General features: G+C 35.5%; 3 protein-coding genes across 5 annotated transcripts; 2 read left to right on the forward strand and 1 right to left on the reverse strand.

Annotated features, from left to right (window-relative positions):
* The first annotated feature begins 2,131 nt into the window (after positions 1-2,131).
* LOC107040457 (selenoprotein F) lies at positions 2,132-4,532 on the forward strand. The gene is made up of 3 exons (XM_015260548.2): positions 2,132-2,300; positions 2,415-2,533; positions 4,158-4,532. Exons 1-3 carry the CDS (start codon positions 2,256-2,258, stop codon positions 4,447-4,449), a joined length of 456 nt encoding a protein of 151 aa, XP_015116034.1. The 5' UTR covers positions 2,132-2,255; the 3' UTR covers positions 4,450-4,532.
* Positions 4,533-7,232: 2,700 nt separating this feature from the next.
* Positions 7,233-14,481, reverse strand: LOC107040493 (zinc finger protein on ecdysone puffs). The gene is made up of 6 exons (XM_015260592.1): positions 14,265-14,481; positions 13,672-13,974; positions 11,267-11,416; positions 10,448-10,668; positions 9,608-10,031; positions 7,233-8,862 (listed from the first exon to the last, which is right to left on the reverse strand). Exons 2-6 carry the CDS (start codon positions 13,963-13,965, stop codon positions 7,624-7,626), a joined length of 2,328 nt encoding a protein of 775 aa, XP_015116078.1. The 5' UTR covers positions 13,966-13,974; positions 14,265-14,481; the 3' UTR covers positions 7,233-7,623.
* On the forward strand, positions 11,333-26,346 carry LOC107040494 (syntaxin-6). 3 transcript variants are annotated; one of them, XM_015260595.1, is made up of 7 exons: positions 14,635-15,081; positions 17,969-18,174; positions 18,293-18,387; positions 19,727-19,786; positions 22,731-22,963; positions 24,929-25,023; positions 26,131-26,346. In XM_015260595.1, exons 1-7 carry the CDS (start codon positions 15,041-15,043, stop codon positions 26,205-26,207), a joined length of 807 nt encoding a protein of 268 aa, XP_015116081.1. In that variant the 5' UTR covers positions 14,635-15,040; the 3' UTR covers positions 26,208-26,346. The 3 variants fall into 3 exon arrangements, with proteins under 3 accessions (XP_015116080.1, XP_015116079.1, XP_015116081.1); XM_015260594.2 differs by lacking the exon at positions 14,635-15,081 and adding an exon at positions 11,333-11,451 and having other exon boundaries at positions 24,929-26,212; XM_015260593.1 differs by having other exon boundaries at positions 14,634-15,081; positions 24,929-26,212.
* Positions 26,347-26,789: the final 443 nt, after the last annotated feature.

A 26,789-nucleotide genomic window follows, 5' to 3' on the forward strand; every position in this document is an offset into this window, starting at 1 on the left:
ATTGATTTACATCAGAATGACTATTAATCAAAGGAAAAATCGTAAGAGTGAACAATGTGTCTGTGTGTGAGCGAAAAAAATTATTGTGAAAAAAGTGATCGTTCTGAACGAGAATAAAAAAACATGAACATGGCTCTGAAAGAGTGGAAAATATCTAATGGCCATAAAGAAGGAAAAATGTAAACTCGAGGAAGAAAAAAAAATCGAAATTTTTGTAATGAAATTGTTCTTTTATCCGAGTCATTAAAGTTAAGTTGACCTTTTTGATTTATTGTGTTTTTTTTTGTACAGTTGCAGCTAAAGCAGAACAGAACAGAGCATTACATATATTTTTTTAACATAGAAAACCTTCTACATTAGTCGCGCTAGCACATTTATTCTGTTTCCATTCTTATTTTCGTCAGTTGTATAGTAATCATTGGCAGAAGTTATTTATTAATGTCCCCTCCCCTCCGCGGTGTAATTAAGTGCGCACATTTTGTTTTATTGACAGTCTGAATCGTTTTTAAACATTAAACGTAAAACGTTGTTCCTTGAATTTCTTCTCTCGTTTATCAATGTTGTACGTAATACTCACGGCTGAACGTGAATGAAAACAACTGTTCGTGCCATTGATCTACCGGTGTTTTTTTATAGATTGTAAATGAATGAGTGGAGAAACATGGAGACGATCAATCCGGACAATGTGGAAATGATAACGATAATTATTGCGAATGATCGAGAAGATCATAAACCCCTGAATGCCAGAGTTTTATGTCTTCGCGTCATTCTGACGTGTCTTCACACTACTTTAAGAAAAAAAAAAACAGAGACATGAAAAGGATTTTACACGTGTAAATAACGTTCAATATTTTCACATTTTCCACATGCTTCTTCGTTACTTTCTATTGAATAAAATGATGAAAATATTTTAAAAAACTAATCCACAATGTTAAGTTTTTCGTTTTTCACAAAACGGCTGTGCAACCGTACGATCTTTTTTATCTTCCGAAAGAACGTAGCTCCCAACATTCTGTCTTGCACTGTGGGTCCTCAATACGACTTGAATACAGAGCAAATGGAACAAGAACAAAATAATCGAGATGGACTTGAGAAATTAGCATATCTTCCATTCGCTTATTTCTATAGTTTCATAGAGATTGAATGAGTAAAGAATCATGAAAGAAATTATTTGAAAAAAAATTGTTGAGACGTAATCGATACACCAAAGATTGTACTGCGAAATATATTCGAAGCAATCTCAAAAACAATGTACACAATCTATTATTAACAATTAAACTTAACAAATTTAGAATGACAGGATGAGATTTTTTAGGAGAATTGGAGATAAATAACTTTTTACAAATTTTGTGTTAACAATTGTTCATTCGTCGTTTTTTTACAAACTCAATGAGACTATGAACTCAGAATTAAGACAAGAAATAATTGAATAAAAAAGAAAGAAAATAACAAAGAAGAATTCCTCTAAACCCCATTGATACTATCCTCTACACTCGTAAGTGTAAATAAATATTGTCAGTGATAAGATTGAAGAGTTTTAAGAGCCTATATATTGTACAGAAACCCTGAGGTAATTATGATTTATGGAGAAGAAGAGTAATGAGATGTATTTGTTTAACTGAACAATTGTTTTCTCTTTCTTATGCATATAAAATGATGATTAAAAAAAAATATTGAAATAATGACGATAATAACTTAAGAGTTTAAATGAATAGATGAAGGAAAAATACACCTGTAACAATGATTAGCTAATGATCATTTTACATAGGAATACAAGATAGTTTTATTATAAATCAAGTGACATAAAGCAAAAAGCAAGAAATATTATTATATAAATATTATATATACAATTGATTAAGATTATTTAGTTAACTGTAAATAGTGTACAAGAAAGCTGGTCTTGTAAGATAAAGATTAAGGTGTTTTAATGTGCACATAGCCGCGTCATTGTCAATAATCATATTACTACGATTAATAATAATAACAGTTTTTAAAAAAATATCGATCGTTATTAGTACTGCGTTCATTTACCTGCTGAATTGAAGCGAAAAAATCAAATATTTCAAGTGGGTTTCCATTCAAAAAGAGATCAGAGCCCCCTACTGGCGACAGAAATTTTGAATTTCTCTCTGTTCCTTTATTATTGGTCGGCCAGTGCTGTGTTGACACGACTGACACGCTCTAGAAGAAAACAATCGCTCCACAGTGTTTTTTACTTGGTAAATTAGTAGTTAGTTAATAGTGAATAGGACATTATGGAGCTGAAACCATTATCTCATGGGTTACTACTGGTTTTTCTGGTGAGTTTAGCCATTTAAGGAGTGAATTAATGTATGATATGTTAACCTCAAATGGTTGACAGAGTTATCACTCGTGGATTTTTTCATACAAGAATGGGAAATCATTGATTCTAGACGAGTTTTGTTGATGGAGAGTTCACGGCTGAAGACTGCAAGACCTTAGGATTTAATAAAGCGACTTTGCTCTGCTCCACGTGCGAACAGTCCGCGGATTTCAATCTGAATGAGATCCGGTAAGTATTTGTTACGAAATGGTTCATACGGGGGAGGTGGGAGTAAAATGGACTTTTGACTTTTTTTAAATGTTAACGACTGGTTGAAATGTTGATGAAATTCAATTTTTTTTTGAATGCAAAGAACAATTCAGTAGCGAAGTGGTAAAACGGTACAAGTCAATTTTGACTATTGACCAGTTTTCAATGAATATCTCGGAATCTAAGGGAGGTGGCAAAATGTTTTTGAAACCTTTTTTGTAGAGTCGATTGAGAGCTACAAGAAATGCAATAACCAAAATTTCGCTATCTCCCTTAAATTCGGAAATATTCCTCAAAAACTCAACTGGGAGATGAGTGGACTTGAACAGTTTTACCACTTCGCTACTGAATTCTTTCCCTTTGTGATGAGCCTGAACTGAGTATAATTGATAAATTTGTTTCTGAGTAATGAGTAATTTTAAAAAAGTCTAAAGTGTCCATTTTACCCCACCCTCCCTTAGGGTAAACAGGTCAATTTTTGGGCGGGGGTTAGTTTCTGGACGATTTCAACTTGCATTGAATATTCTATAAATAAAAGGAAAATTGTACAGATTATTTCACCTTTCAATAATATTAATCGTGTATAATCATGTGACCAATTAATTTTTCTATTGATCGACATTTAAGAAATAAAAAAAATATGTACCAGTCGTCCAGAAATTAGGGGGTTCAGCTATTCAACTATTCAACTATTTCTTCATTTAATTATTGTTTGTTTTGTTATTTTTACTTGAAATAATTTTTTTCTGCTAATTAAAACATTCTTCAAGGTGTGGAAGCCATCATATCCCCATTTAGGTGATTCTTTTATTTTAGATCCTACCACGAAATTCGAATTTCCCTTAACCGCTCAGCAATTATTGGCTTGTTCACCCTAGTCAAATTAAATATATGCTGAGTTTCAAAGTTAAAGGGGATGAATGAACTTTTACCATGAATTTTTCGTAGATTTTGCTGATAAGGAAAGGAAAATCTACAAAAATTCCGCTATTTTAGATTCCAAGATATTTTCCAAAACTGGTCTTTTTTTAAACTGGTCTTTGGGATAACTTTGGTGCTATGGCGGGGTAGTTTGCCTCGAAAATTTAAATTAGATGAAATCTTGATTTCTGGGTTCCAACGTTGACTGAAATGTTTTGTCACGACTTGAGGGATATGAGAATTGCAGAGAAAGAGAAGTTTCTAGTTTCCTGGAACAAATTACTAATTTTAAGAAACTCGTGTTTCGATCATTCTCAATGACATCTCAAAGTTTTTAAAATTTTTTTACATTTAAGGCCCGAGTGTACTATCTTTCGAATGTTATCTGGATTTTTTTTATCTTTCGTAATCCAAAATTGTCAATTGAGTGGTACATCATGTAGAAATTCCCAAAAATTATAATAGAATGGTAAAATTGAGAAAATTCTGAATTTTTTCAAAGAGCGTTTTTAATTGAGATTGAAATTGCATGGACACATTGAACATGCAAAAACTTCCAGCTTGACTTTTTTTCCGAATTTTCTTTGCGCCCTGCCATAATCGTTTAGTCACACGATGTGAAATCCTATATAAACTCACGTCGTCGTTGTTGCTTATCCTAATAAACGATTAACCGATTCAGGGATCATTGCCGAGAGTGTTGTGTTAAGGACGACGACACTTCAGGGAAGCGTTATCCAAGAGCGGTTTTGGAAGTCTGCACCTGTAAATTCGGTGCTTACCCTCAGATCCAGGCATTCATCAAGAGTGATCGCCCCAAAAAGTACAAAAATCTCCAGATCAAGTATATTCGAGGTCTGGACCCAGAGATGAAGCTGTATGATGCTGATGGTAACGTTGAAAACCTGGACATCCGTAAATGGGACACAGATTCAGTTGACGAATTCCTTCAGACCCATTTAGTTCTAGAGTAGAGGAGTAAGCTAGCACCAACGAATTTTTGTAATATACTCGTCTGTAGGAAACAAAAAATACAATTTTTCCACAATCTATTACAGTACAACTCGTTTATTTATTGGTGACTTCCGTGATACAGAGAGATATCCATGAAATATGTGATAGTTATTTATTTCGTCGCAGCTGACCAATACATAAGACCATTAAATCAGTAGCGAATTGGTAAAAGGAGATAAGTCAATTTTGACTATTGACCAGTTTTCAATCAATATCTCGGAATCTGAGGGAGATTGCGAAATTTTTGTAATTACATTTGTTGTAGCATGCAATCGGCTCCACAAAAAAGGTTATAACAAAAATTACGCTATCTCCCTTAGATTGCGAGATATTGATTGAAAACTGGTCAATAGTCAAAATTGACTTATCTCCTTTTACCAGTGAAATGGCTTTCGTGTTTCTGGATGCACGGTACGTACCTCTGTAAGGAAGGATCTCATTTTTTTTATTGTTTAAAGTGCGAAAATCTACATGATTTATTTACACTGTCTGTAGTGGATTTACAATTTTAGTTTCAACAGTTTTTTATATTTTATTGTACAGTCATATGTTTATTTTACCTGCTTGGACGAACTTGGGTAAAGGACATTTCTTGCGTGCCCAGAGAATACAATTTTTTAGAACTACTAAATCTATTTTTCCGACAAAATTTTTTTATAGAGCAATCTTGAAATCAGTATCGAAGCCGTAAATCGGGTTAAGTCGATTTTGACTATTGGCCAATTTTTTACAAATATCTCGGAATTTAAAAGAGATAGACAAATTTTCGTCATGACCTTTTTTACAACCCTCAATTGACCCTACAAAAAAGGTCATGAGGAAAATTTTGCTATCTCTTTTTGATTCTGAGATATTCATCAAAAACTGATCAAAAGTCAAAATCGACTTACTAAACAATATTTGCTATTTTTTATTCAATTTAATGATTAATAATTGTCCTGATTTTTATTCCTCTACGAATATCCAATTAAGCTCTAGGAGTTTACCAAAAAATTAGATTTCACAATCTACTACTTTTGTTTATTCATCAATTGCAATTGTTTATTCATCAATTGCAAGTAGGGGAAATAAAAAAAACAATTTTCTCAGATGTTTATTGCTGCCTTTCACGATAGAGACGAAGGCAATGATACGCGTGATTTGCAATTAGCTTATCTGCAGCTGGTATGAAAGGCCATGTTATGTCGTCACACTTAATCAATACACAAGAGAAACAAATGTCTTGTATCAAAACACAAGACAAATCTATATCTTTCGTATTCCTAGAAAAATGGTTCGTGGCTCTGAAATTAAAAGATCTATCCCATCGAATCCAAAGAAGGGAACGCTATACTTATTCTAATGAATACTGAGCACAAACTGCAGATCGTAAGTATTCCCAATTATCTACGTTATTTTTCTCTCTTGATATCAAACTTAGGGATTAAAGCATATTCGTGCTCTGGATCCATCGATGAAGCTTTATGATGCAGACTGCTACCCTTGTCCTACATATCCAGATCTTCAGTTGCACCAAGCCCAGTTAAGAAAATCCTCAATTAAGTATCGGAATAAATAAAAATAACTTCCTTCCTTAGGGTCGGGAAGTTAATAATCTGTCCATCAATTTTGATCAAAAGTCCATCGCAGGTATTTTACAAAAAAAAGTGGAATATGGATCTATCATCACCATTTGCCAATAATGCCACTATTTCAGTAGCAAAGCGATACAACGTTTCAAGTAGATTTAGCCTTTAGCTGAGTTTTCGAGGAATATTTCCTAATCTAAGGGAGATAACAAAATTTTTCACACCCCTGCACGGAAAGTTCATACTTTCCTCCCGCTCATCAAAGAGCAAAATACGAACTTTCCTTTGGAGGCGTGTTAAAAAATCGCATGTGCACCTCGGGCGGGAAGTCTTGACTTTCCGCCCTTGATGCACAACATACTATTTCGTCATATCTGCACGGAAAGTTCGTTTTTCCTCCCCAAATGACGGGAGGAGAGTGACTTATCCCATTCCTCGGATTTCTGTTGTCGAAAATCGAACTATACCGTGCAGTTATGACGAAAAAGAGTATGTGTACCAAGGAGGGAAACAGGAGATTAAAACCCGTGTGTGGATTAGAATGTCCTGTTTTCCTCCCTTGGTGCACAATTTACTATTTCCTTATGGCTTTTTTGTAGTGTGAATTGAGGGCTATAAAAAAGCTCACAACAAAATTTTTGCTAGCTCGTACTAATCAATGCTCAGGATTTAATTACATTATCTCATTCCTTCGTTAATCATTGAACTCCAGAAGAATGTTCATTAAAGCATATACCCACAGACAGTTTTATGAATCAAATGAATGGGTTTATTCAAATAGCTTGTAAACTCATAATAAAGCTTTTATGGAAGCTTACACGCGGATTTACTCAGCTTTTCATTCACGTCAAATAGTTTGTTAAATATGAACAAATGTTTCCCCGATCCCCATAGATACTTCGTTAGTTAGAAATGAAATAAATTGGTAAGAAAATGAAGAGACCAAATCGAATTTATAAACATGTACTAATCCAAGATTGTTAATCTTTATGTCCTTCATTTGATTCTGATGAAGGACTTATTCGGAATTGATGAATTATTGATTTTGTATGATTGCGACATAGCATTGATATGAATGAGTTTATTAATTGCCAACAAAAATATTATTGAAATAAAGTTCAAACATCAATTTCAAATAAAGTTTGAAGGAGACGGAAAATACAATTTTTTCCAAATTACACCATAATTGATTTATTTATTACTGACTTTCATGATACAGAAGAGAAATCAATGAAACACGTGATATTCATTTATTTAATCAAAATTCTGGAATGAAACTTCACGTCCTGTCGTCACAATTAATCAATACACAAGACAAACAAATGTCTTTCAAATTCCTAGACACATGGTTCATGGCTATAATGAAAAATCCATCATATTGATGTCGAAGAGAAGAAAAATCCTAGTTGTCCTAGTTGATACTGAGCACAAACTGCATATTATAAAAATTTATAATCGTCTACATATTCAACTCCTCACACTGACGTTACATGATACGATCCATACAGACAAGGAATTATTACTTCTCCTTCGTAGTTGTGATATTCGATCATTGAGTTGAGTTGTTTATCGACGAGAACGTCTGGCCCGTTGGTGTCCCCTGGGGCCACCACCGCGGAATCCTCGACCACGATTCTTATTCGCAGAGTTGTTTATGGACGAGTTATTGGGACTGTGATTGCTGGGGGTTTTGCTGATTATTGGAGGATCAGGAGGAGTTGGGGTTGACGGAGTGGCTGGAGTTGATGGAGTGGCTGGAGCTGATGGAGTTGTTGCAGGTGTTGAAGCCGCTGGGGTGGACGTATTCTGAGGCTGTGACTTGCTCTGAGGAGTTTGTGGAATAGACTCGATCTTCTCATCCCCATCAATCAAATTACCCACTTCTGACTCGTCTTCGTTATCAATGTCCTCCCAAACGTCAGCAGCCTTGTCGTCGTCTTTCTTGGGATCTATTTCTTCCACCTCATCCTGCTCAGTTTTATCTTTTTCCTCTTCAGAGTCTCCATCAGCCTCCATGGGATCGTATTTGTCGTCTCCTTCCTCTTTATCGTTCTCGTCAGCTGCTTCATCTTGTTCAGCGGACTTTTCCTCCTCTGAGGGTTTTTCGGTCTCTTTCTGAGCATCTTCCTCGAGCTTTGGACGTTTTGCCTCCCTCTCGCCATCCTCTGCTGCAGCAGACTCTTCCTCTTTGTTCTCTGAGGCTTCCTCAGACTTCTCTGCAGCCGGTGGAGGCACGTTGAGAGCTTTCACCTCGTTAAAGAAGTTCCTGTAGTGGACCATGGTCTTCAAGTGAGCATTCACGTCCTCCTGAGTCAACATGAAACGCTTGCACTTCTCGCAGTGGAAACCTGTGACTTCCTTCACCATAGATGCGCCAAGAGCAAGCTGCTTCTGACGAGCGTACTTGAAGGTGGGAACCTTAGTCGTGTCCATGTTCTCACTGATGTCCGTGATGTAGTCCTTCTCTTCTTGGGGCTCTTCGTCCTTGTCGGTGGTCTTGGACGCAGATCCAGACTCGTTCTCCTCGTCCTCAGCAGTGCGAACCTCTGACTCTCCTTTGGGGAGCTTGACCTTCTTGGTCTTCTTCTGCTCCTCTTGCGCTGCGGCCACCATGTGGGTGGGGGTCAGACAGTGCTCGTCGTACTCTATTCTGGAGGGGAACTCCTTCACGCAAGGGCCGCACCGAGGATGCAGGAAGGTTTTGAGTTGTTGATGCTTGTCACTCTTCCTGTGGCTGGAGAGCGTTCCGAAGAAGTTCAAGTCGCACATTGTGCAGTACTCACGAACGTTGAGGTCCACTGAAACCTGGGAACATAGATTTTAATCTGGTACTTAGACTATTTCAAACTCTTGGGCAGTTTCTATGAATTTTCAAAGAATTTCGTCATTGAAAATTCGTAATTTGATGAAAAAAATTAATAAAAAGGGTAAATTTCAATTCAATTTCTCCATGAAAGTTGATGAAAATTCGAAGAATTTATGTAAATAAATTATAGAATTTAGAATTTCGTTATTTCTTCTCCCCTAAATTGACTTCAATGTCACCCTCTTGAAAATTACTATCGAACTGTGCTCGAAATTTCCCATTTTTCTAACAGTAGAAGAATGGTAAATTCTGCTAAATTCTTTTTCACATCTTGATTGGCGTGAAATGATCTCGATAGTAAGTTATTTTGAAAACAAATGTCAAAAGACATTTTTTTGTAGCCCAAAAATGTTCCAACAGGAAATGTCTCTTGGCATTCTCTCCTAAAATCCCTCACTATCGAGATACAACTACAATAGACCTCTTCATCCTGAGAGTAACTAAATTTTCGGACACTTTTACCGAATTGACATATAATCATTTATGCAAGCTTAAATGTATATCCCCTTAAATGTCAATATTTATGAAAAAATTTCATTATTTTACTGAAGATTCTTCATTTCGATGAAAGGAATAAATATTTCCCTTAGATTTCCAGAATGAAAAAGTCTATTACCGAATACATCACCGTATTAATTGCATCATCTATTTCTTCCCGCGGTTTCTATTTGTCACTTCATTTACCTTCTTGCCACGACGTTTCGAGTTATTCAAGCTCATCTCCCTCTGCTCCTCTGACACTCTCAGCTCATGCCGCATAAGGTCCACCTTCAGCTTGTACGATTCATCGAGTTTATCCATCATCAGCTGATGGGCACGTCCACGAAGATGATTCTCGAATGAAAATCCATCCCACATGTGCTTGTTGCACACGTGACAGAACATCTGGTTGATGGCAACTGCAGCATATCGGCTCTCAGCATGCCTGGCCTCCGACTTCTTGCCACTGCCATCATCCTTCTTCTTGTCTGGAGATCCAGACTTGTCCGCAGAGTCTTTCCCCTCATCAGTCGTCTTCTCCGTCTCCGAAGTCTCCATGGGAGTGTCACCGTCTTTCTCATTTTTAACTTCGGTCTTCTTGTCATCTTTCTCACCTGGTTTCTCGTTGCTAAACAGTTGTATTGAACAATTAGAAAGAACTCAAGGGACGAATAGTGGACAAGATATACTTCGTGGATTATTTATTTCAATACAATATGTATCATGTGGAATGACAAGAGTTAGAGATAAAGTTTGACAGAATTTTTGGCGGCCCAACTAGTGGTGTCCAGGGCTGTGAAGACGAATTATTGATAATCGAACCTTTGGTAAGGTCACGAAGGACCAAATAAAGAGTCCAACAACCAAAATAATATTAATTATTTTTAACAATCACCAACGTACATATCATGTGAACAATAAAATTGATAATTATCGTACATCGAGCGTGCTTGATAATTACTGTTTATCTTTTACAATCGCCTGTTTAATAAAATAAACGTATGGCGAATTAGAAGGATGATATTGATTGGATGAAATCCTTACCTTTTAACAACTGTCTCGGTATTCGGCTTTTCTTTATCAGAGTTCTTAACATCCTGCTGTTCCTTTTTGGACGTCTGATTTTGTTTAGCAGTATTTGCTTTAGAGTTTTTATCGTTGCGATGCTGATTTTGATTTCCATTGGCACGCTGATTGCCGGACTGGGAACGAGATTGTTGTGCGGATGATGGGCCACGCCGTCCGTCGCGGGCACGGTTACCCATCTAATTTGTTTGCATGTTTTATGTTTTTGTTTTGGAGTGGATCGAAACGACCCAGGCAACAAAAAATGGTTGAAAAACCAATGTGAGATATCTTGTTTTTCTTCGATAAAAAAAAGCATATTTTGATTCGAGATTATCGAATCGAAGTTCATTCATATTTTCAGTTAATTACAAAAATAATTATTTAAGAGTAGCAAAGACTCTGAGAAAATAGTCGAGGTAAGACGTGTCGCAGACACGACTTTAATAAAAGGGCAAAATGGGATATTCCATGAATTCCCGTCCGGTGACTTGATGGAGTTCGCAACGATTTCAATTTTTTCACAATGTTTTCTCATTTTGTCGGTTAATTCAAACAAAGAAGACATTTTTCAGGGTTTAACGAATGGGTTTGAATGTGAGACTGCGATGTCTGATTAGTTGGAGACTCCAATCAGACTCCAGAAGATTTATTATGGATAATTTGTATCAGATTTGGAGTGGAACGACGATGATGAGTGGAATAAAATACTGAGAGATATAACGATGTGACTCCTCATTTGCAATTAGTAATTGTGCTGTTGGAAAATGATCGTGGGAAATAATTGTAGTTACTTACCTTGTTGTAGGGTTGAGATCGCTGATTTTTCAGGGTGTTGCCTCTGATCGATCTGTCGTTGAAGCGACCTGAGGAGCTGAAGCCCTGTTGGCCGCGGAAATTGGGGCCAGGACCGTTCATGCTGCTGCCAAGGCTCAGTAAGGATGGAACCTGATGGGCAATTATGCAATGCTTATTTTTAAAAGGTTTTCACTGAAATGATTACAAAAAATATGCAAATAAGATTAGTTGGGGTTGTAATCACTCCGAAAAAAACTTGCACACTGGATTTCAATATTTCCAGGATTCTGAAATATTCTCTTCCAAGGGATTTCACGAAGTCATCAGGCATTTTCGACGATTTCAAGAATTTCCAGGCATTTGAAAAAATTTTATGGGGTCAAAAAAATTGAAAAAAAAAAAAAATTTGAAAATTTCAAATTATTTTATAGTATTCCAACGAAATTGAAGCGATTTTAGAAAATTTGAGATGATTTTATAGTATTTCAAAGACATTGAAACGATTTTAGAAAATTTCAAAATATTTTTTAATATTTTAAAGAAATTGAAACAATTTTAGAAATTTTCAAATGATTTCAATGGTTTACAAAGACACTCTGAGTAATTCCATATAATTTCAAGCGATTGGAGTGGAATTTCAAACGATTTTAGAAAATTTCACAACATTTTTCAATATTTTAAAGAAATTGAAACAATTTTAGAAATTTTCAAATGATTTCAATGGTTTACAAAGACACTCTGAGTAATTCCATATAATTTCAAGCGATTGGAGTGGAATTTCAAGCTTTTGAACAGTTCGCATATCTTTCCCTCTGCATATTGCGATAAGTCCCAAATGAGATTTCTGGAGGAATTTTGTTGAGAATTCGAAAAACAAATTCCACGGAATCGAATTCCTTCCTGAATCCACGATGTCATGAAATACCATCGTATTTCAGATATTTCGAAGGATTTAATTTCATGTATCATGCGAATTCAATATCAATATCATATGTACACCAGACTTCCGGAGTGATTGCCCCCTCGATCCAATTAACTTTTAGAGATTTTCAATATCTATAAAACAAACGATACAATTTGGATGGAATCATCATTATATCTCTTTACACGGTTGAGGGGGAGCCATGGTGAATCTTGAAAGTCTTTGGTTGGTGGAAAAAATCATCGAGCAATATCTGATACATGATAACAAGCATAAAAAGTGGGAACACCAATGCGCATCATCTCTAATTACGGAAAGTTTGTCACGTTACTGGTCATTTCAATGCAAAAATTCACACACGGGCGATTCATTGCTGCATTATTCGTTATCGCTTCATATTCTTAAATTTCATATCGTATTACTGTCCCATCGAATTTCGATGCATTTATGAAGGTATTATTTTCTTATTATGGAACAGAGTGACACAAAATGCGAATATGGCGGGGCGTAAGAATGCAAAGAAAATTATGAAGAACAATCCAGTTTGAAACTTCAACTTCTTGAATTTGTCCACGTAATTTCAAATAGTTGTGAACAACCGTTTGCAAGATACTCCGATAGTCATTTTCGCCATTTAATTTGGACTCTTAGGAGGAAGTATGATTTTTCCACAAAAAGCAGAGAAGAGCTGCATGAATGTTTCGAATTCAAAAAATATTCTGTGAAAATTTTTGAATTAATTACAAATTGTTATTAGCAGATTGTCATTTTTTGTTGTGATAGTAATGATTGTAATGCCCTTGAGGTCCTCTCAAAAATTGTGCAAACTATATCTCAAGATAGTGAGCTTTAATTTTTGGAGCAAAAATGAAAAGTTAAGGACAAAAAAGGCAATATCTGCTGGCCAAAAACTGCCAAATTCAATGCACTTGCTCTGAATTCAAGCTGACAGGAGAGCCTCGAAAATTGCATAAAGATTGTTAGATTCACTATCGACATCGAGTTATAGGGCATTAAAATTTGAAGGCCATCTGCACTGAGAAAAAAGTTTTCAAATAATTCCGTGTTCACTTGTACCAAAAAACTCATGGCTCGAAAATTGACAAGAAGAAGATATCTTATACTGAGAAAGAAAAAACTTTCGTCAAAAGATTTTATATGTGTCCCAAAGACAAGAATAAATTGTTTATTACAAGAACAGGATTTCTCAAACCAAGTCTAGTTGAATCAATTTCTAGTTTTTAAGTCTCAACTAAAAACCATTTTAATACAAAAATCATTTGATTTGGTTCGAGAAGTCGTTTTCTTGTTGCGAACAAATTGCCCTCAGCTTTCAGACAACTGCAAAATCTCTGGATAAAAGGTTTCTTTTCCGCGTGAGAGATTCTCTTCTTGATACAAGTAAGGACTCTCGAAATTTTTTTTTTCAGTGCATGAGCAAGTCCTCTGTAAAAATCATCCCAAGTAATCGTTAATGCATTACCGGTGGCGAAGAGTCCTGCTGAGTCCTCAGCAAATTACTCAAAAGGTTACTGGCAATAACCAGCTGAGCCTGAGGTGAATTCAGCGATAAATTGTTGTTCGGCGTGGGTAGAATGCCCCGTCCCGGTGGCATCACTCCACTCTCCCATGGGCTGACTCCACGATTACCAGTACTGCCACCCCCGGAGCCCCCCATGCCACCGCCAATGCCCACATTACCGCCTCCACTCCCTCGGTTAAACGGCCCTCGATTGTTGCCGAAGGAATTTCTTTTGATGCCACGATTAAACGACATTGTTGCTTCCTGAAAAAAAAACATGAACAACTATTATTCATTTTCCACTCAATCGATACTCCCACCCACGTCAGTAAATCTGCTCCAATCCCACTCTAATTTTAACTGCTCATAAATCTCCTCGCAAAAATCAACTGCCACAACCGCTGGCCCAATTCCCCCCGAATTAATTCAATAAACAAATGATCTTCTCAAACCGTCGAATAACGCGTCGACGATTCCATAAAAAATCAGCAACTACCGGTCCCATGCACCCGTTCCCTTCGCCCCAAGAAACCCTTAAATACCGAAACACTCACCAAAAATCCGAATATTCACGTTTCCAAACAGCAATCAACAATTGAACAAGAAATTCAATGAAAATTCACACCAAATGCTCGAGAGAATACTGAGTAAAATGAGCGTCACGCTCAGAGGAAGCGCCGAACTGCAATGGATGCGAATGGATGCGAACTGCGAAGCACGGCGAAGTCGTAGAACCCGATGGAACCTCAAGGTGGGACTGTATAAAATGGCCGTTGCACCGCCATATTGTGCTGGCGGAAATCGTCCGGGGGGTGGGGATGAATAGGAAACTTCATTACCGATATCCCCTTACGGCGCTGCGGGCGCTACATATTTGAATATCGAATGTGTCACACATTCACACGCGCTCTATCTCTCTCGCCTCATCTCTGGCGGGATCAATAGGGCCTCTCTTCCAGTCCTTTCCCCTAAAAAACACTACCCCTCGTGCGCAAACGTCAAAATCGAACAAATAGAGTCCAGCCTGTGCAGTCTCACGGACGTCGTTCCAACGTCGCGACCGGACGTCATAATAAAGAAATCGAGGAAAAAGAATAATAATACGGGAGTATAATTGAAGATGTTTTGTTTCTCTTCCATTGTTGTCAATTGGAATTTCATTATCCGATTTAATCCGCTGTCGGGGCTTTAAATAGTCGTCCAGTGATATTAGGTTTTATGTTAATTAGTGGATAAATTTGTTGACCGATGATTATTAAATCACGGGTGAGGTACACTCTGAGGGAAGTGAGGCGGCGAGACAGGCCGCCCTTTTAAATTCCCGTGAGTAATGAGCATGACGCTTGAGGATCCATTCTTTGTCGTCAAAGAGTAAGTTGTCATTATGATTTCACTCATTCCGTACCTGATGATCGGTTGTCAAGTGGTGAGACCGGATAAGTCAACTGCACTCAGAGATCAGTTGTTGGAAAGTGTCTCGGAAGTTTTGAGAGATGACGAAATTTCGGGAAGAAGAGTACGCTTTAGTTTGGAGGGATGTGTCACTAATTTTTGAGGACCGGCGGCTGTGAAATCGACATCTAATAAAACAAGGGTATTTCAATTTTCTTTTTAAAACGAGGGTATCTCAAAATTCATGTGGAAGCTTATGTTGTTCACAGTCATTTCTGAGTCTCATAGAGCTCGCGATTCAGTTTATTTCTCTTCCGATGTGAACTACTTCATGTTATTTGTACTTTTTGATGCATTCATCCCAGCTAACAATTTACCGGTCGATTTCCGGATATTTACCGGTCTTAGTGGGGACTTTTAGATGGCATCCGTTAAAATTGTTCTCTGGAATACTATTTATACAGCTGTGAAGAGAAGGAAAATGGGAGATTTCAGACGATTTTTCATATGAATTTTGAGATATTCTTGTTTTCAAAATAAAATTGAAATACCCCGGTTTTATTAGGAAACGTCGAAATATGAGGAGTGAGGAAATTCTAGAATCCAACGTTTTTTCACTAGTTTTTGGCAATAATCCTGAAAATCAGAAGGGAATATTCTGATTTTTTACGAGTATTTACATTGAAATTTAAGGAATTTTTCACTATAATTCAACAGCATTTTCGTTTATTCCAAAACTGATAGAAAAATTTAATTTTATCAAGTGAATGTTATTTGAACCAACTATTATTGGGTTGTTAATTTTCAAATAAACATGATTTCATAGTAAATCCCAATTATCTCTTCTTAAGATACATTTGACTGGGAGAAATCGAACTTCTCTAGAATTGAAGTTCCTTTGTCGCAGTAATGAGAGTATTTGATGTCTTTCCAGCCAAAAGTTTGCTAACTCCAGAAATTCGCTGGTTTACACAAGATTAAAATTATTCTCATGACTAAATACGTTATCTCAATCAACACGATCCTACGTTGTTCCAAGTAAATTATAATTGAAGTGAGCATTTCGTGTGTCGAATCAGGATAAATATTGTTACGCGGAAAAAGCTTTGAGATTGTAGTAAGATGTCGTTGAGTTGAAAGAAGTTGATATTTCTTGACTAAAAAAATCGCATCAGTTGACAGTAACAGAATCACAGATTACGGCAATTCAACGCAAACTTGGATATCAAAAATTTCGTTCAATGTGATGTGCGGAAAGCTCAATTTAAACATCGGCTTCATTCGAGAAAACAACATTCAATTCATTCCTCTATGTAATCATCTCCTAGGTACGAATTTTTGATCAATTCATGAAAGTAGAAAATTTCTCGACTGGAGATTTTATAAGTTTAAAAAATAATAGAACTTTTCCATTTTTGTAGTGAATGTATGTGACTTGACGCCAAGGACTGTTTTATGTGATTCAAGTAAATGTATCTCAAGAAGAAATAATTGATATTCATCGTAAGATCTTATTTATTTGAAATTGGTTCAAATATATAATACTTGTTCCAAGAAAGAAACATCTCAATAAAAATAATTTTTGTTATCAGTGAAGATTCGGAAATTATTTCGTTTGAAATTGAAAAATTGGGAATTCCATTTAAAAGAGGTAAATACTAAAAATGATGATCAAAGTTGTTTCTTATACATGAGCTCTTGTGACGGTTGTGGTCAACGCATTCTATGTCATCATTTCCAATCATTAACCACTTGAAAAGAGAATATAGAAGAGTTGGAAATAAATCACATAATCTCCCGCGCAGTATGAAGTACTTTATCAATTTGTAAACAATATCATGATTTTTTCCAGTGAAAAAGAAATCATCGGATCTTTCAGTTATCTAGAACACCCGTCACTAAGATTCAGTGACATTTCGATCCCAAATCTAAGACATTTTAGCTCGGTATTTCAGTGATAAAAATTGCAAATACTGAGGGTGATCTTAATTAGTGTCAAGTATTCCCAAAAATGATGGATACATCCCTAAAAATTAGTGATAAATAGTTTAAAAAAAAATTATTTCTCTGTTTTGAAAACATTTTCTGTGGAGCAAAGGGAGACGCACTAAAGACGTCCCTCTAAAATTTCCGCTATCTCCTCTGAATTGAGCGATATTCATAAAAAACTTGGCAAAGTTGACATATCTAGTTTTACAACTTCCTCCCTGCAAATTAGAGTCAGTGCTTTCCACATGTTCCCTCGATTTTGTACTTGTACCAAAGACGAGGATATTTTTTTCATGACAAGAAAAGGATTTCTCAAACCAAATCTATTTGAATCAATTTATCCAACATTTTTTAAGCCTCAACTACAAAATATTTTAATGCAAAAATCACTTGACTTGACAAACGACTCGAGGAGTCGTTTTCTTGTTGTGAACAAATTGCCCCTCATCTTTCGGATAAGTGCAAAATCTCTGGATGAAAGGTTTCTTTTGCCAGTGTGAGATATTCTCTTTTCAATCTCAATCGAGTATCAAATATTTCAAAAAATTATGGATACATCCCCAAAAATTAGCAATAATTGGTTAAAAACTTTTTTATTTTCATTTCTCTGTTTTCAAAACATTTTCTGCGGAGCAAAGGGCATTGTCTGTGTACTAAAGGCGTCCCTGTGAAATTTCTGCTATCTCCTCTGAATTGAGAGATATTCATAAAAACCTTGCCAAAGTTGACATATCCAGTTTTACAACTTCCTCACTGCAAATTAGAGTCAGTGCTTTCCACATGTTCCCTCGATTCCCCGCACAAAGAGTGCTATTTTCGGAGCACAGTATGTTTCCCCCCTTTTATTTATGTTTTTCGATGGTTTTCGTATTGACAGCGAGGTATGCAAAGCGCTGAACAAGACACGAGGTTTGTACGGCCGGTGGAGTGATTCCCAGGTGAATATATCAGCATTAACACCGATCGGATTGGTACCCGGTGGGCTTCCGGTGTCGAAAGAGGAACTCGAGTGGACCACTACCGAGCTGAGGAACGCATTACGATCAATCGAATGGGACCTCGAGGACTTGGAAGACACGATTTATATCCTTTTCATATTTATTCCACATTGATCGTCACGAGAATATTGACCCTTACGGTTTATTAATAACCGACGGCTTATTGAATTAGGTATGGAATGTTTTCCTTAATTCTACCACACGTATTGTAGAGAAGAATCCAACAAAGTTTAAAATCGACAACAAAGAACTTACTTATCGCAGAGCGTTCATTGATCACACTCGCGACGAGGTCAAGGTAATTTTTTTCCCCCATATCCATAATTCATCGTTTCCTTAAGGGGAGACGGCGGAAAAATTTGAAGCTCCCTGGATTTCGTAGCTATGAGTCAGAGCGTTCTTGGCACTCATTAGGAAGCTCGGAAAGAAAAAAAGCACACTCCGGAAAGTTTGAGGGTACACTGTTAAAAAATTTTTGCTGAAATTTTTAGTACATTTTTCGAAAATTTTTATCACATTTAAGTTTCACTGAAATTTCAAGGACTTTTGTCATTGAAAATTCTAAATTTCAGGAAAAAATCAATGAGTCTTTTAAATTTAAGGTCAATTATACTCTGAAAATTAATAGAAAACCGCAAAAGTGCGATAATTATAGGGCAGACTGGAGCAAAATGAAACAGTTAAAAAATGATTGCTTGACGCAATTCAAGCAAAAAAAAATTTGTTTATTAAATTTTTTTCATCAACTTCTTTTATTCTTGCGAGTGATGAGAATAATAATAATTTTCCATTCAGTAGAATGGAAAATTATTGAGAAGTTTTGACGGGAGAAGATTTTGTCAATGGATTACTTGAAAAGAAAATGAAACAGCTAAAGCCAAAGTCCAGAGCAAGGTCCAGGGGAGACTCAGATGGGGAAAAAGGAAAATGTGATGCTTAATTTCAATCGAATGAAAAAAGAAAAGTCTAATCGGCCTAATATAATCAATTGAATTATAATAGAACGAATAGAAAATTATTATGCTCATCAGTACTCCCAAAAATAAAAGAAGTTGATAAATAAAATTTAATAAAAAAAATTATTTTTGCTTGAATTGCGTTGAATAATTGTTTTTCGTCTGTTTCATTTTGCCCCACTCTCCCCTATTCTTGAATTTTCAATTATTGGAAAATTCTACATAATTTGGCTCTGAATATTGATATTTTCATTGAAAATTCAACAAAATTGAAGAATTTTCATCGTCGTGCTTCTCAAAATTTTGGAATTTTATTGAATTTTCAGTGAAATTTGAAATTTTATTTTTTTGTAACAGTGTACGAAAAGGGCCAAAACCTCAAGGATGTTTATTTATTATCCGAAAATCTAATTTTCAGTGAAAATCTAATTTGTGTGTAGATTGACTGGTTTACCATGCGTAAACCAATTTCCAGAATTCGATTAAAAATTGAGTCACTCGCTTAAAAATTAAGGCATTTTAACAATTTTAAAGTTTTGGCCCGTTTCCACCTCTTACACGACCTGAATCTCTTCGGAGTTGCTTCGTTTCCACTTTTTTGAGAGCCCTTAAATTTTACCACGGACACCCTGCAACGAAGCCCCGTTCTGACACAGCTAATTATCGCCTCTCTCATTGTAGACTATGAAAGACAAGATGAACCTCAGCCGAGGACGAGACCGAGATCGCACAGCCCGCGAGGTACGATAATAATTCAATTTTTTGTTAAAAAATATATATATCGGCATACTTTCACACAGACACAACATTTCCATAACAGGGTGACCTATTATACTCAATGGAGTCCCTTCATTTTTTGACACATGTGATTTTTTTCATCAAGGGTATGATCCTCACTATGTACGCTATACTTGTGAGAAATTTTGCAACACTGATAAACAAAATTTCTAATGTCTGAAACATATTTACTTGAAACAAGTAATTTTTTCCAAGCGCTTAATTCAGACATACACGGAGAGAAATATTCAGTAAAAACTACGGAATAATTCACGTAATCCGCATGGGGAATCGTTTTCCGGCAGTTTTTATATAGGAACGGAAGAGAAGAAATCTGAAACGTTGAGTGAATTTTCAGGTTCATCACCGAATAAAGTACGAAATTGTCACGTAATTTTTTCCGAAGAAGTAAAATCTTACAGAAACTTCCCGACTTATTATCCCTCCAAAATCAAAAATTCTTGAACGTTCAACAATTTTTATGAAGCTGGTGAGTTATTTGGACGTTCCGTTCCGTAAAATTTCTCAATCGATGAGGAAAAATTACGGAAGGACTTGTCCCCACAGCGGGGAGTCATCAGACGGGTGGTTAATTTTTACGGAACCAATCGTAGAATTTACGTGGCGATTCGTACAATTTTAGTTCCGACTCACACTTTTTATTGAAATTTTACGTTTTTTTCTGGTAATTTTTATTGAATTTTTCTCTCCGTGTCTGAATTCACGTGGCCCGAAAACAGTCTCCACATAAGTATTCGAAAGAATCGAAAAAAAATTGTCGATAATTTTGCGATCGTATTTGCGTACAGTATTTGATGGAATGGCTCATACGCGTGTGGAGTTGCGTTTTTTGGGATAATTGTCTATTGACACCAAAATTATTATAAGCAGCCAAAAAATAGGCGTTGAAATGTATCTCACTGAGTTCTTCTAAATTGTAGTCTATCATCCCATTACATACCACGTAATTTCATTTTCGCATTCTACAATTCAAACTTGTGAATGTTGAATTCATTTTGCGCAATTTTACATGTATAATCCAAGCATATGCAATCCAGGAAAAACAAAATCCATAAAACTCGCATCCAGAGTTCACATGTTCTAATAATTATTCCAGTCCAATTACATATAGCAAATTGATCATTTACAAACATAAATTATAGAATGTGGAACTTAGATTACACAACGCATAATTGGGTGGTACGTTTCAATTAGGTAGGATTCAATATGTGTATCGTGTAATTAGAATGTGAGAATTACAGTTTCTGTCGGCAAGGTCCTAATGCAAAATATCAAATGTATCGAAAAATGAAGGGACTCTACTCTGTGTAATACGGAATATGAATAATGAGGGGAAATTACGGACCCGATCGATTTTGCCCCGTATAATCACGAAAAACTTCATTTTTTCCATTTTTACCTTCAAAATGCTCCTCTCGCCGTAGTTTTTATACGATTTTATGTAGTCTTTTTTAAATGTTCGTTACATGCCAAAGAATAACGTTAAGCATTTTACTTGATTCGCAATAGATCATGAATAAATGAATTTTGAATTTCATAAATTTTTCACGTTTAGCATTCCGTTGGTCGCGCCATAAGCGCCGCGCTCCACCGGCATAAATCGACATAATGATAAATTTGAAAGATCTAGGAAAAATCTGCAAAAGTTCAAGAGTGATCTAGCTCGTATATTTGAAAAAGCCCCGTGATATTTTTTACGTTCAGTGTTGCCCTTAATTATATATTCAAGCTCAAAGTTGCCATGTTTTTCGAAAAATTCACCTTTTACACACACGGCCCGGAATAAAAATTTCGGAACAAAAATGTGAAAATTCAACTGCTTATGGTATTTTTGGCGGATATTTTCATTGATAGGGCTTCTAGATACTTCAAAATGAGATGTCAAATTTTTTCAAATTTTTCTGAGGTTTTGCTGCAGTGTGATTTAAAAAATGAAATAAAGTACGGCGTCGCGCTTATAACACAATCAACGGAGTGCTAGAGTAGGACTAAAAATTCACTGTTTTTAGTAACCGATTTTCTTTTGAACCCGCCTTTTTGCTTCCACCTGCCATTTTTTGTTGTTCATAAAAATTAGATTACGCATGATTACAATGTTCAATTAGGGGTGGGTGGGGTAAAATGGACACTTTTCACTTTTTAAAAAATATTCGTAACTCATAAATATATTTATTAATTGAGCTCAGTCTAGGCTCATCATAAGGGGGGAGAATTGTTCTTTTTATTGAAAAAAAACAAATGATACAATTTCATTAACAATTCAATAAGTCATTAGCATCTGAAAAAAAGTAAAAAGTGTCCATTTTACCCCATCGTCCCCTATTAAAAACTATGAATTTTTAATCCTACTCTAGAGACGCGAAAAATTTATGAAATTCAAAATTCATTTATTCATGATTATTGCGAATAAAGTAAAACGGATGCTTAACTTTATTCTTTGGAGTGTAACGAACATTTTAAAAAACTGAAATTATAGGAAAACTACGGCGCAAGGAGCCTTTTGAAGGTAAAAATAGGAAAAAATGAAGTTTTTTGTAATTATACGGGGCAAAATCGATCGGTTCCGCGATTTTCCCTAGTTATTCTCATATTCCGTCATACATCACAAACTATTCAATGGGCCCATTCCCTGGAGACTGGACCCAATTGGGCAAGTGAAGACTTAAATTTTACTGACGAATCCCCTTATTAAGTGGGACAAACGCCCTCTGTGACAAGCGCTTGAACTTTGGACGGATTAATGTTTGCTAACCTCCTGTGAATCGATTTGTTTTGGTTGGGAGCGCGCAATTTGTCTGTGATAGAAATGGTTACTTTAAATTAATTAATTAGTTGCTTGGGTTTCTGGGGTGTTGGAGAGTTGTTTTGATATTCTTGGGGTTTACAGCCACTGTTGGATAACAGTCCGACTCGGCCACCGATCAATCATGGCACGACCAAGTACAGTAAATTGGAGAATGAGGTGGACAGCCCGAGTAGGCAATTTCTGGATGAAACGATGCAACAGCAGGGGATGATGATGAGGCAACAGGATGATCAGCTGGAGATGATAGGAGAGAGTATTGGCACTTTGAAGACTGTTTCACGGCAAATTAATTCGGAACTTGATGAGCAAGCTGTGTAAGTTTATCATCTCTACGTTATAATCAATTCCATTTTGACGGTTTATTTAAAATTCAAATTCTTAATTCATTATACTAGAAGTCCTCGCACTTTCCTATCATTTCTATAGTTCTGGAATTGTCTGCAATGTCTTGGAAGTTTCTGGACCCAGAGAAGGGACACACTTGAATTAAATAAAACTTTTTTACCTGGCAGTTTCTCTGTTCATTTCAACAATATTTTTGTTGGGAATTGATAAAGTCGCATAGTTGTTTCAGTGAAAATGTTTCAATTATATAAAATGAATATCTATTTTATTCATGCTGAGTAAAGAATTATGACAAGTTAATGAATTCGTTCTATTCAGCGTCAGAACTATTTCATTTCTAACTGATAAAGTCTCTTTTTGAATCAAGGAAATAGTTGTTTATATCTAAAAGGCTATGTATTTGATGTAACTGACAACGGAAATAAAAATCAAGTTTAATTAATCCAGGAATCAGGGATTTTTGGGGAAATAAAAATACTATGATCTAATTGTTAAGGATACGACGTTTTGAGTTTAAGTGTGATTAAAAGTTTTATTAGGGGCTGTTTTAAAAAGCTCATTTATTTGACTCATATAAAGTTTATTTAATTCAAATAAACCATTCAGCTGGGTATGGGGAGGGATAGGATTTTCTAAAACACTGTGGAAATTAAAAAAATGCTCAAACAATTCAGTACTGAAGTGATCAAACGGTTCTATTTGGTTTACCTTGTAGTTAAACTTATCTTGGAATTTGGGAGAATAACAATTTTTTTCACATTTATGCTATCGTTTCTTTCTATATCAACAAATTTTGTGGACGTTCAAGAGATACTGGCGGAAAATTATAATACATCTATAAACTTAGTAAAATAATTGAACAAACGAAAAATCTAATAATTAGCCTACGTCTAGAATGCTATAGGTATTCCTCCTCCGGGTAGTTTATTCAATTTATATAATACAACAGAAGAAAAATATATATGCAAAATACACATTATACAAAATTTTTTGGAAGGAGTTTTCTACAATGAACAATGTAAGTGATAACTAATGAGAAAAGTAAATGATAACTAATGGGAAAATTATAATAAATGATCAATCAAGTTGTTATACATTTTTTCTGTCCAAACTACTTTTGCATTGTTTTTGTAAAATATCAACGTCGTCATGTCCTCTCAATCTCTACATTTTTATTTTAAAAAATCGACGTAAAATATAACTGACCAATAGATCAATAATTCGCCGTAGTAATGACCGATTCCAATATTGTAGACTAATTGCCTCCTCCCGGCTTTGCCCCGGGAGTTCCTTTCACTTACATCTCATTTTGTTTTAATTTTCTGAGAAAAATTCACCAATTTTCTCCAAAATCCAACGTTTCTCCCAATTTTTTCAGACAATTACGAATATTCTCAATTTTCTTTGTTAGAAAACCCATTTTCTCAAACTTTTTACAAAAGAAGACAATTTTCTTGAACTTCCTAGAAACCTCGAGACTACTAGGCATTCTTGAAATTTATAGAAAGCCCAAGAATTTTCTCAAAAACTTGAGAATGTTTTAGCATTTTACAAAAGTTTTTACGTTGCAGACTACATCACGCTATATACAGTGCAATACTATTTTCTTCCCCATTCCATTATTTTTAAGAGAATCCGGCAAATTACCAGAAAGTTCTGAAACTTTCTATGGTTTCATTCTCTTGCATGCAACTTAGCGCAATAATTTATCGCCTTGTTAGAACGTGGACCCTAAACCCATTAACCCTTCGTTACTCACCTGGTTTTTGAACAAGTTTTCCGTCCATCCTTTCGCGGCAAATTCGTCCTTTTGAGACCAACGATGAATCGTTTACTCAATTTATCATATTGATATGCCCGTGGAGCGCGCATTCAATCTCGCATATGAAAGAAAAAATAAGAAGACTAAGATGAACTCGTTTTTTGTCCTGCAGAATGCTAGATGATTTTGGAAATGAACTCGAAGTGACAGACTCAAAGCTCGATGCAACAATGAAAAAAATGGCTAAGGTCCTCCACATGAGCAATGGTAACTATAGTAATTACATTCCAGCTCCCACCAGTTCTGTACCCAATGTATCTGTTTATCCACAAAAAACATCTTCACTCTCTACACTCTCAACAACAATAACCAATTGTTTTATGTGCTCTGCCGACTAAAACACTTCCACTCGACCACTTTAACACATACAATATTAATTAAATAAAACTAACAATACTGGGGAAAATAATTGCCAAAGATTACAATGCAACTGTGCCATAGAAAAAAAAATATCGGAAAATGACTCAAGGGAAATAGCTGATAATACAACTCCTCCGCTTTGTTATTGACAATTACTCAAAGAAGATATTGTAATATTAATTGATACGAAACTGGAAAAAGTCGTTATTTTTTGGCGAGAATTCATAAACAGCCTATTTATCGATTCACGTTTACCGTTAATGATTGAATGAAAAAAAAACATTTTGTAAGATTTTAATGGGATACAAAACTGGATTGATCCAGTCATTACTTCCAAAACTGGCTGATGATGTATCGAACCAATGAGAAATGTTATCGATGGTTGTCGATGATTGTTTGGAACCTGAGTTGTTTTAGATCAACTGTCCTCCACAAGAATAGTGAAACTAGGTAGGAGCTTAAACGTTGAATATTATAGAACTAAAGAATAAGATAAATTCGTTGATAGAGTGATTCGTATCAAAATTTTATGTCAATTGTGTGATTTTAATGAAGAAATTTTAGATTGTTTAGATGATATTTATCGAGGGAACAGTCGTTGATGTTTCAACTGAAACTAAACAGAATAAACGAATGCATGGTAACAAACAAATAAAGAAAAATCTAGATGAATTATTATTACTAATAGAGAAGAGCCAAATGTAAGGCCAACATATGTACCTCATGTAGAAGCAAAATTAGATGTTGTATATCTTCGTTTAGTTGATTTCAAACTACATAAAACAGACTGGGTGAAGGAGCTATTGCGTAACTTGTTACTAACAAATGTAGAAACTAAAAGAAAGAGATATTAACTATATGACCATGGAGTATGCAATAAATTAACTTGAGTAAAATCAAGGAGTATGTGAAAAAACTGGAACGCATGCGATATTACTTTCCATTTTGTTTTAGATCGGAGACAATGGGTAGCCATTGGCGTGTTGACTGCGGTTTTGCTAGTGCTAATTATTTTATTTATAATCAAATGAATCAATATAATTATGAGAGATAATTATTATATCGGTTCTTCGGGACGCTCTTGTATGTATTACCTAGCACGGTAGATCTTCAATTCCCTTTTACATTTGTTTCTTATGAAACTATAATAAAAAGAACTCTTCAAATTATGATGAAAACATCAGGCGCCTGAAAATTTTCCAACACGACTTCCACTTCTTCCAACATTAACAAATAAACCAGTAATCTCTGTCATCGTAAACAACTAATTGAATCATCGATAATAGTGTTGCTTGCTAAGCCCCAGATGCTCTCCTCCAGTCCCCGAAGAAACTCCATCCATTTACCTTTAAAATATTAACTTTATTGATTTCACAATAAATTCTACATTTCGAGCTACAGTTGAAGTATAAAAGTTTCGTAAACTTAGTGTATATTTTAATATACCAAATACAAAAGCGGATTGTTGTTTCTGTGATCGACGTGAGAAAAACGTAAATGAAGTTAGCAGAGAGATGAAAGGCATCAATGTATCTACACAGAGGCGAAATGACGGGCAGTTAATTAATCAAGATAAGAATTCATGATTTGCATTGAGAGCTGATTACTTTAAG

The sequence above is a fragment of the Diachasma alloeum genome, unplaced genomic scaffold (genome assembly GCF_001412515.2).
Source record: "Diachasma alloeum isolate Michigan unplaced genomic scaffold, Dall2.0 Dall_scaffold_00336, whole genome shotgun sequence".
NCBI lineage: Eukaryota > Metazoa > Arthropoda > Insecta > Hymenoptera > Braconidae > Diachasma > Diachasma alloeum.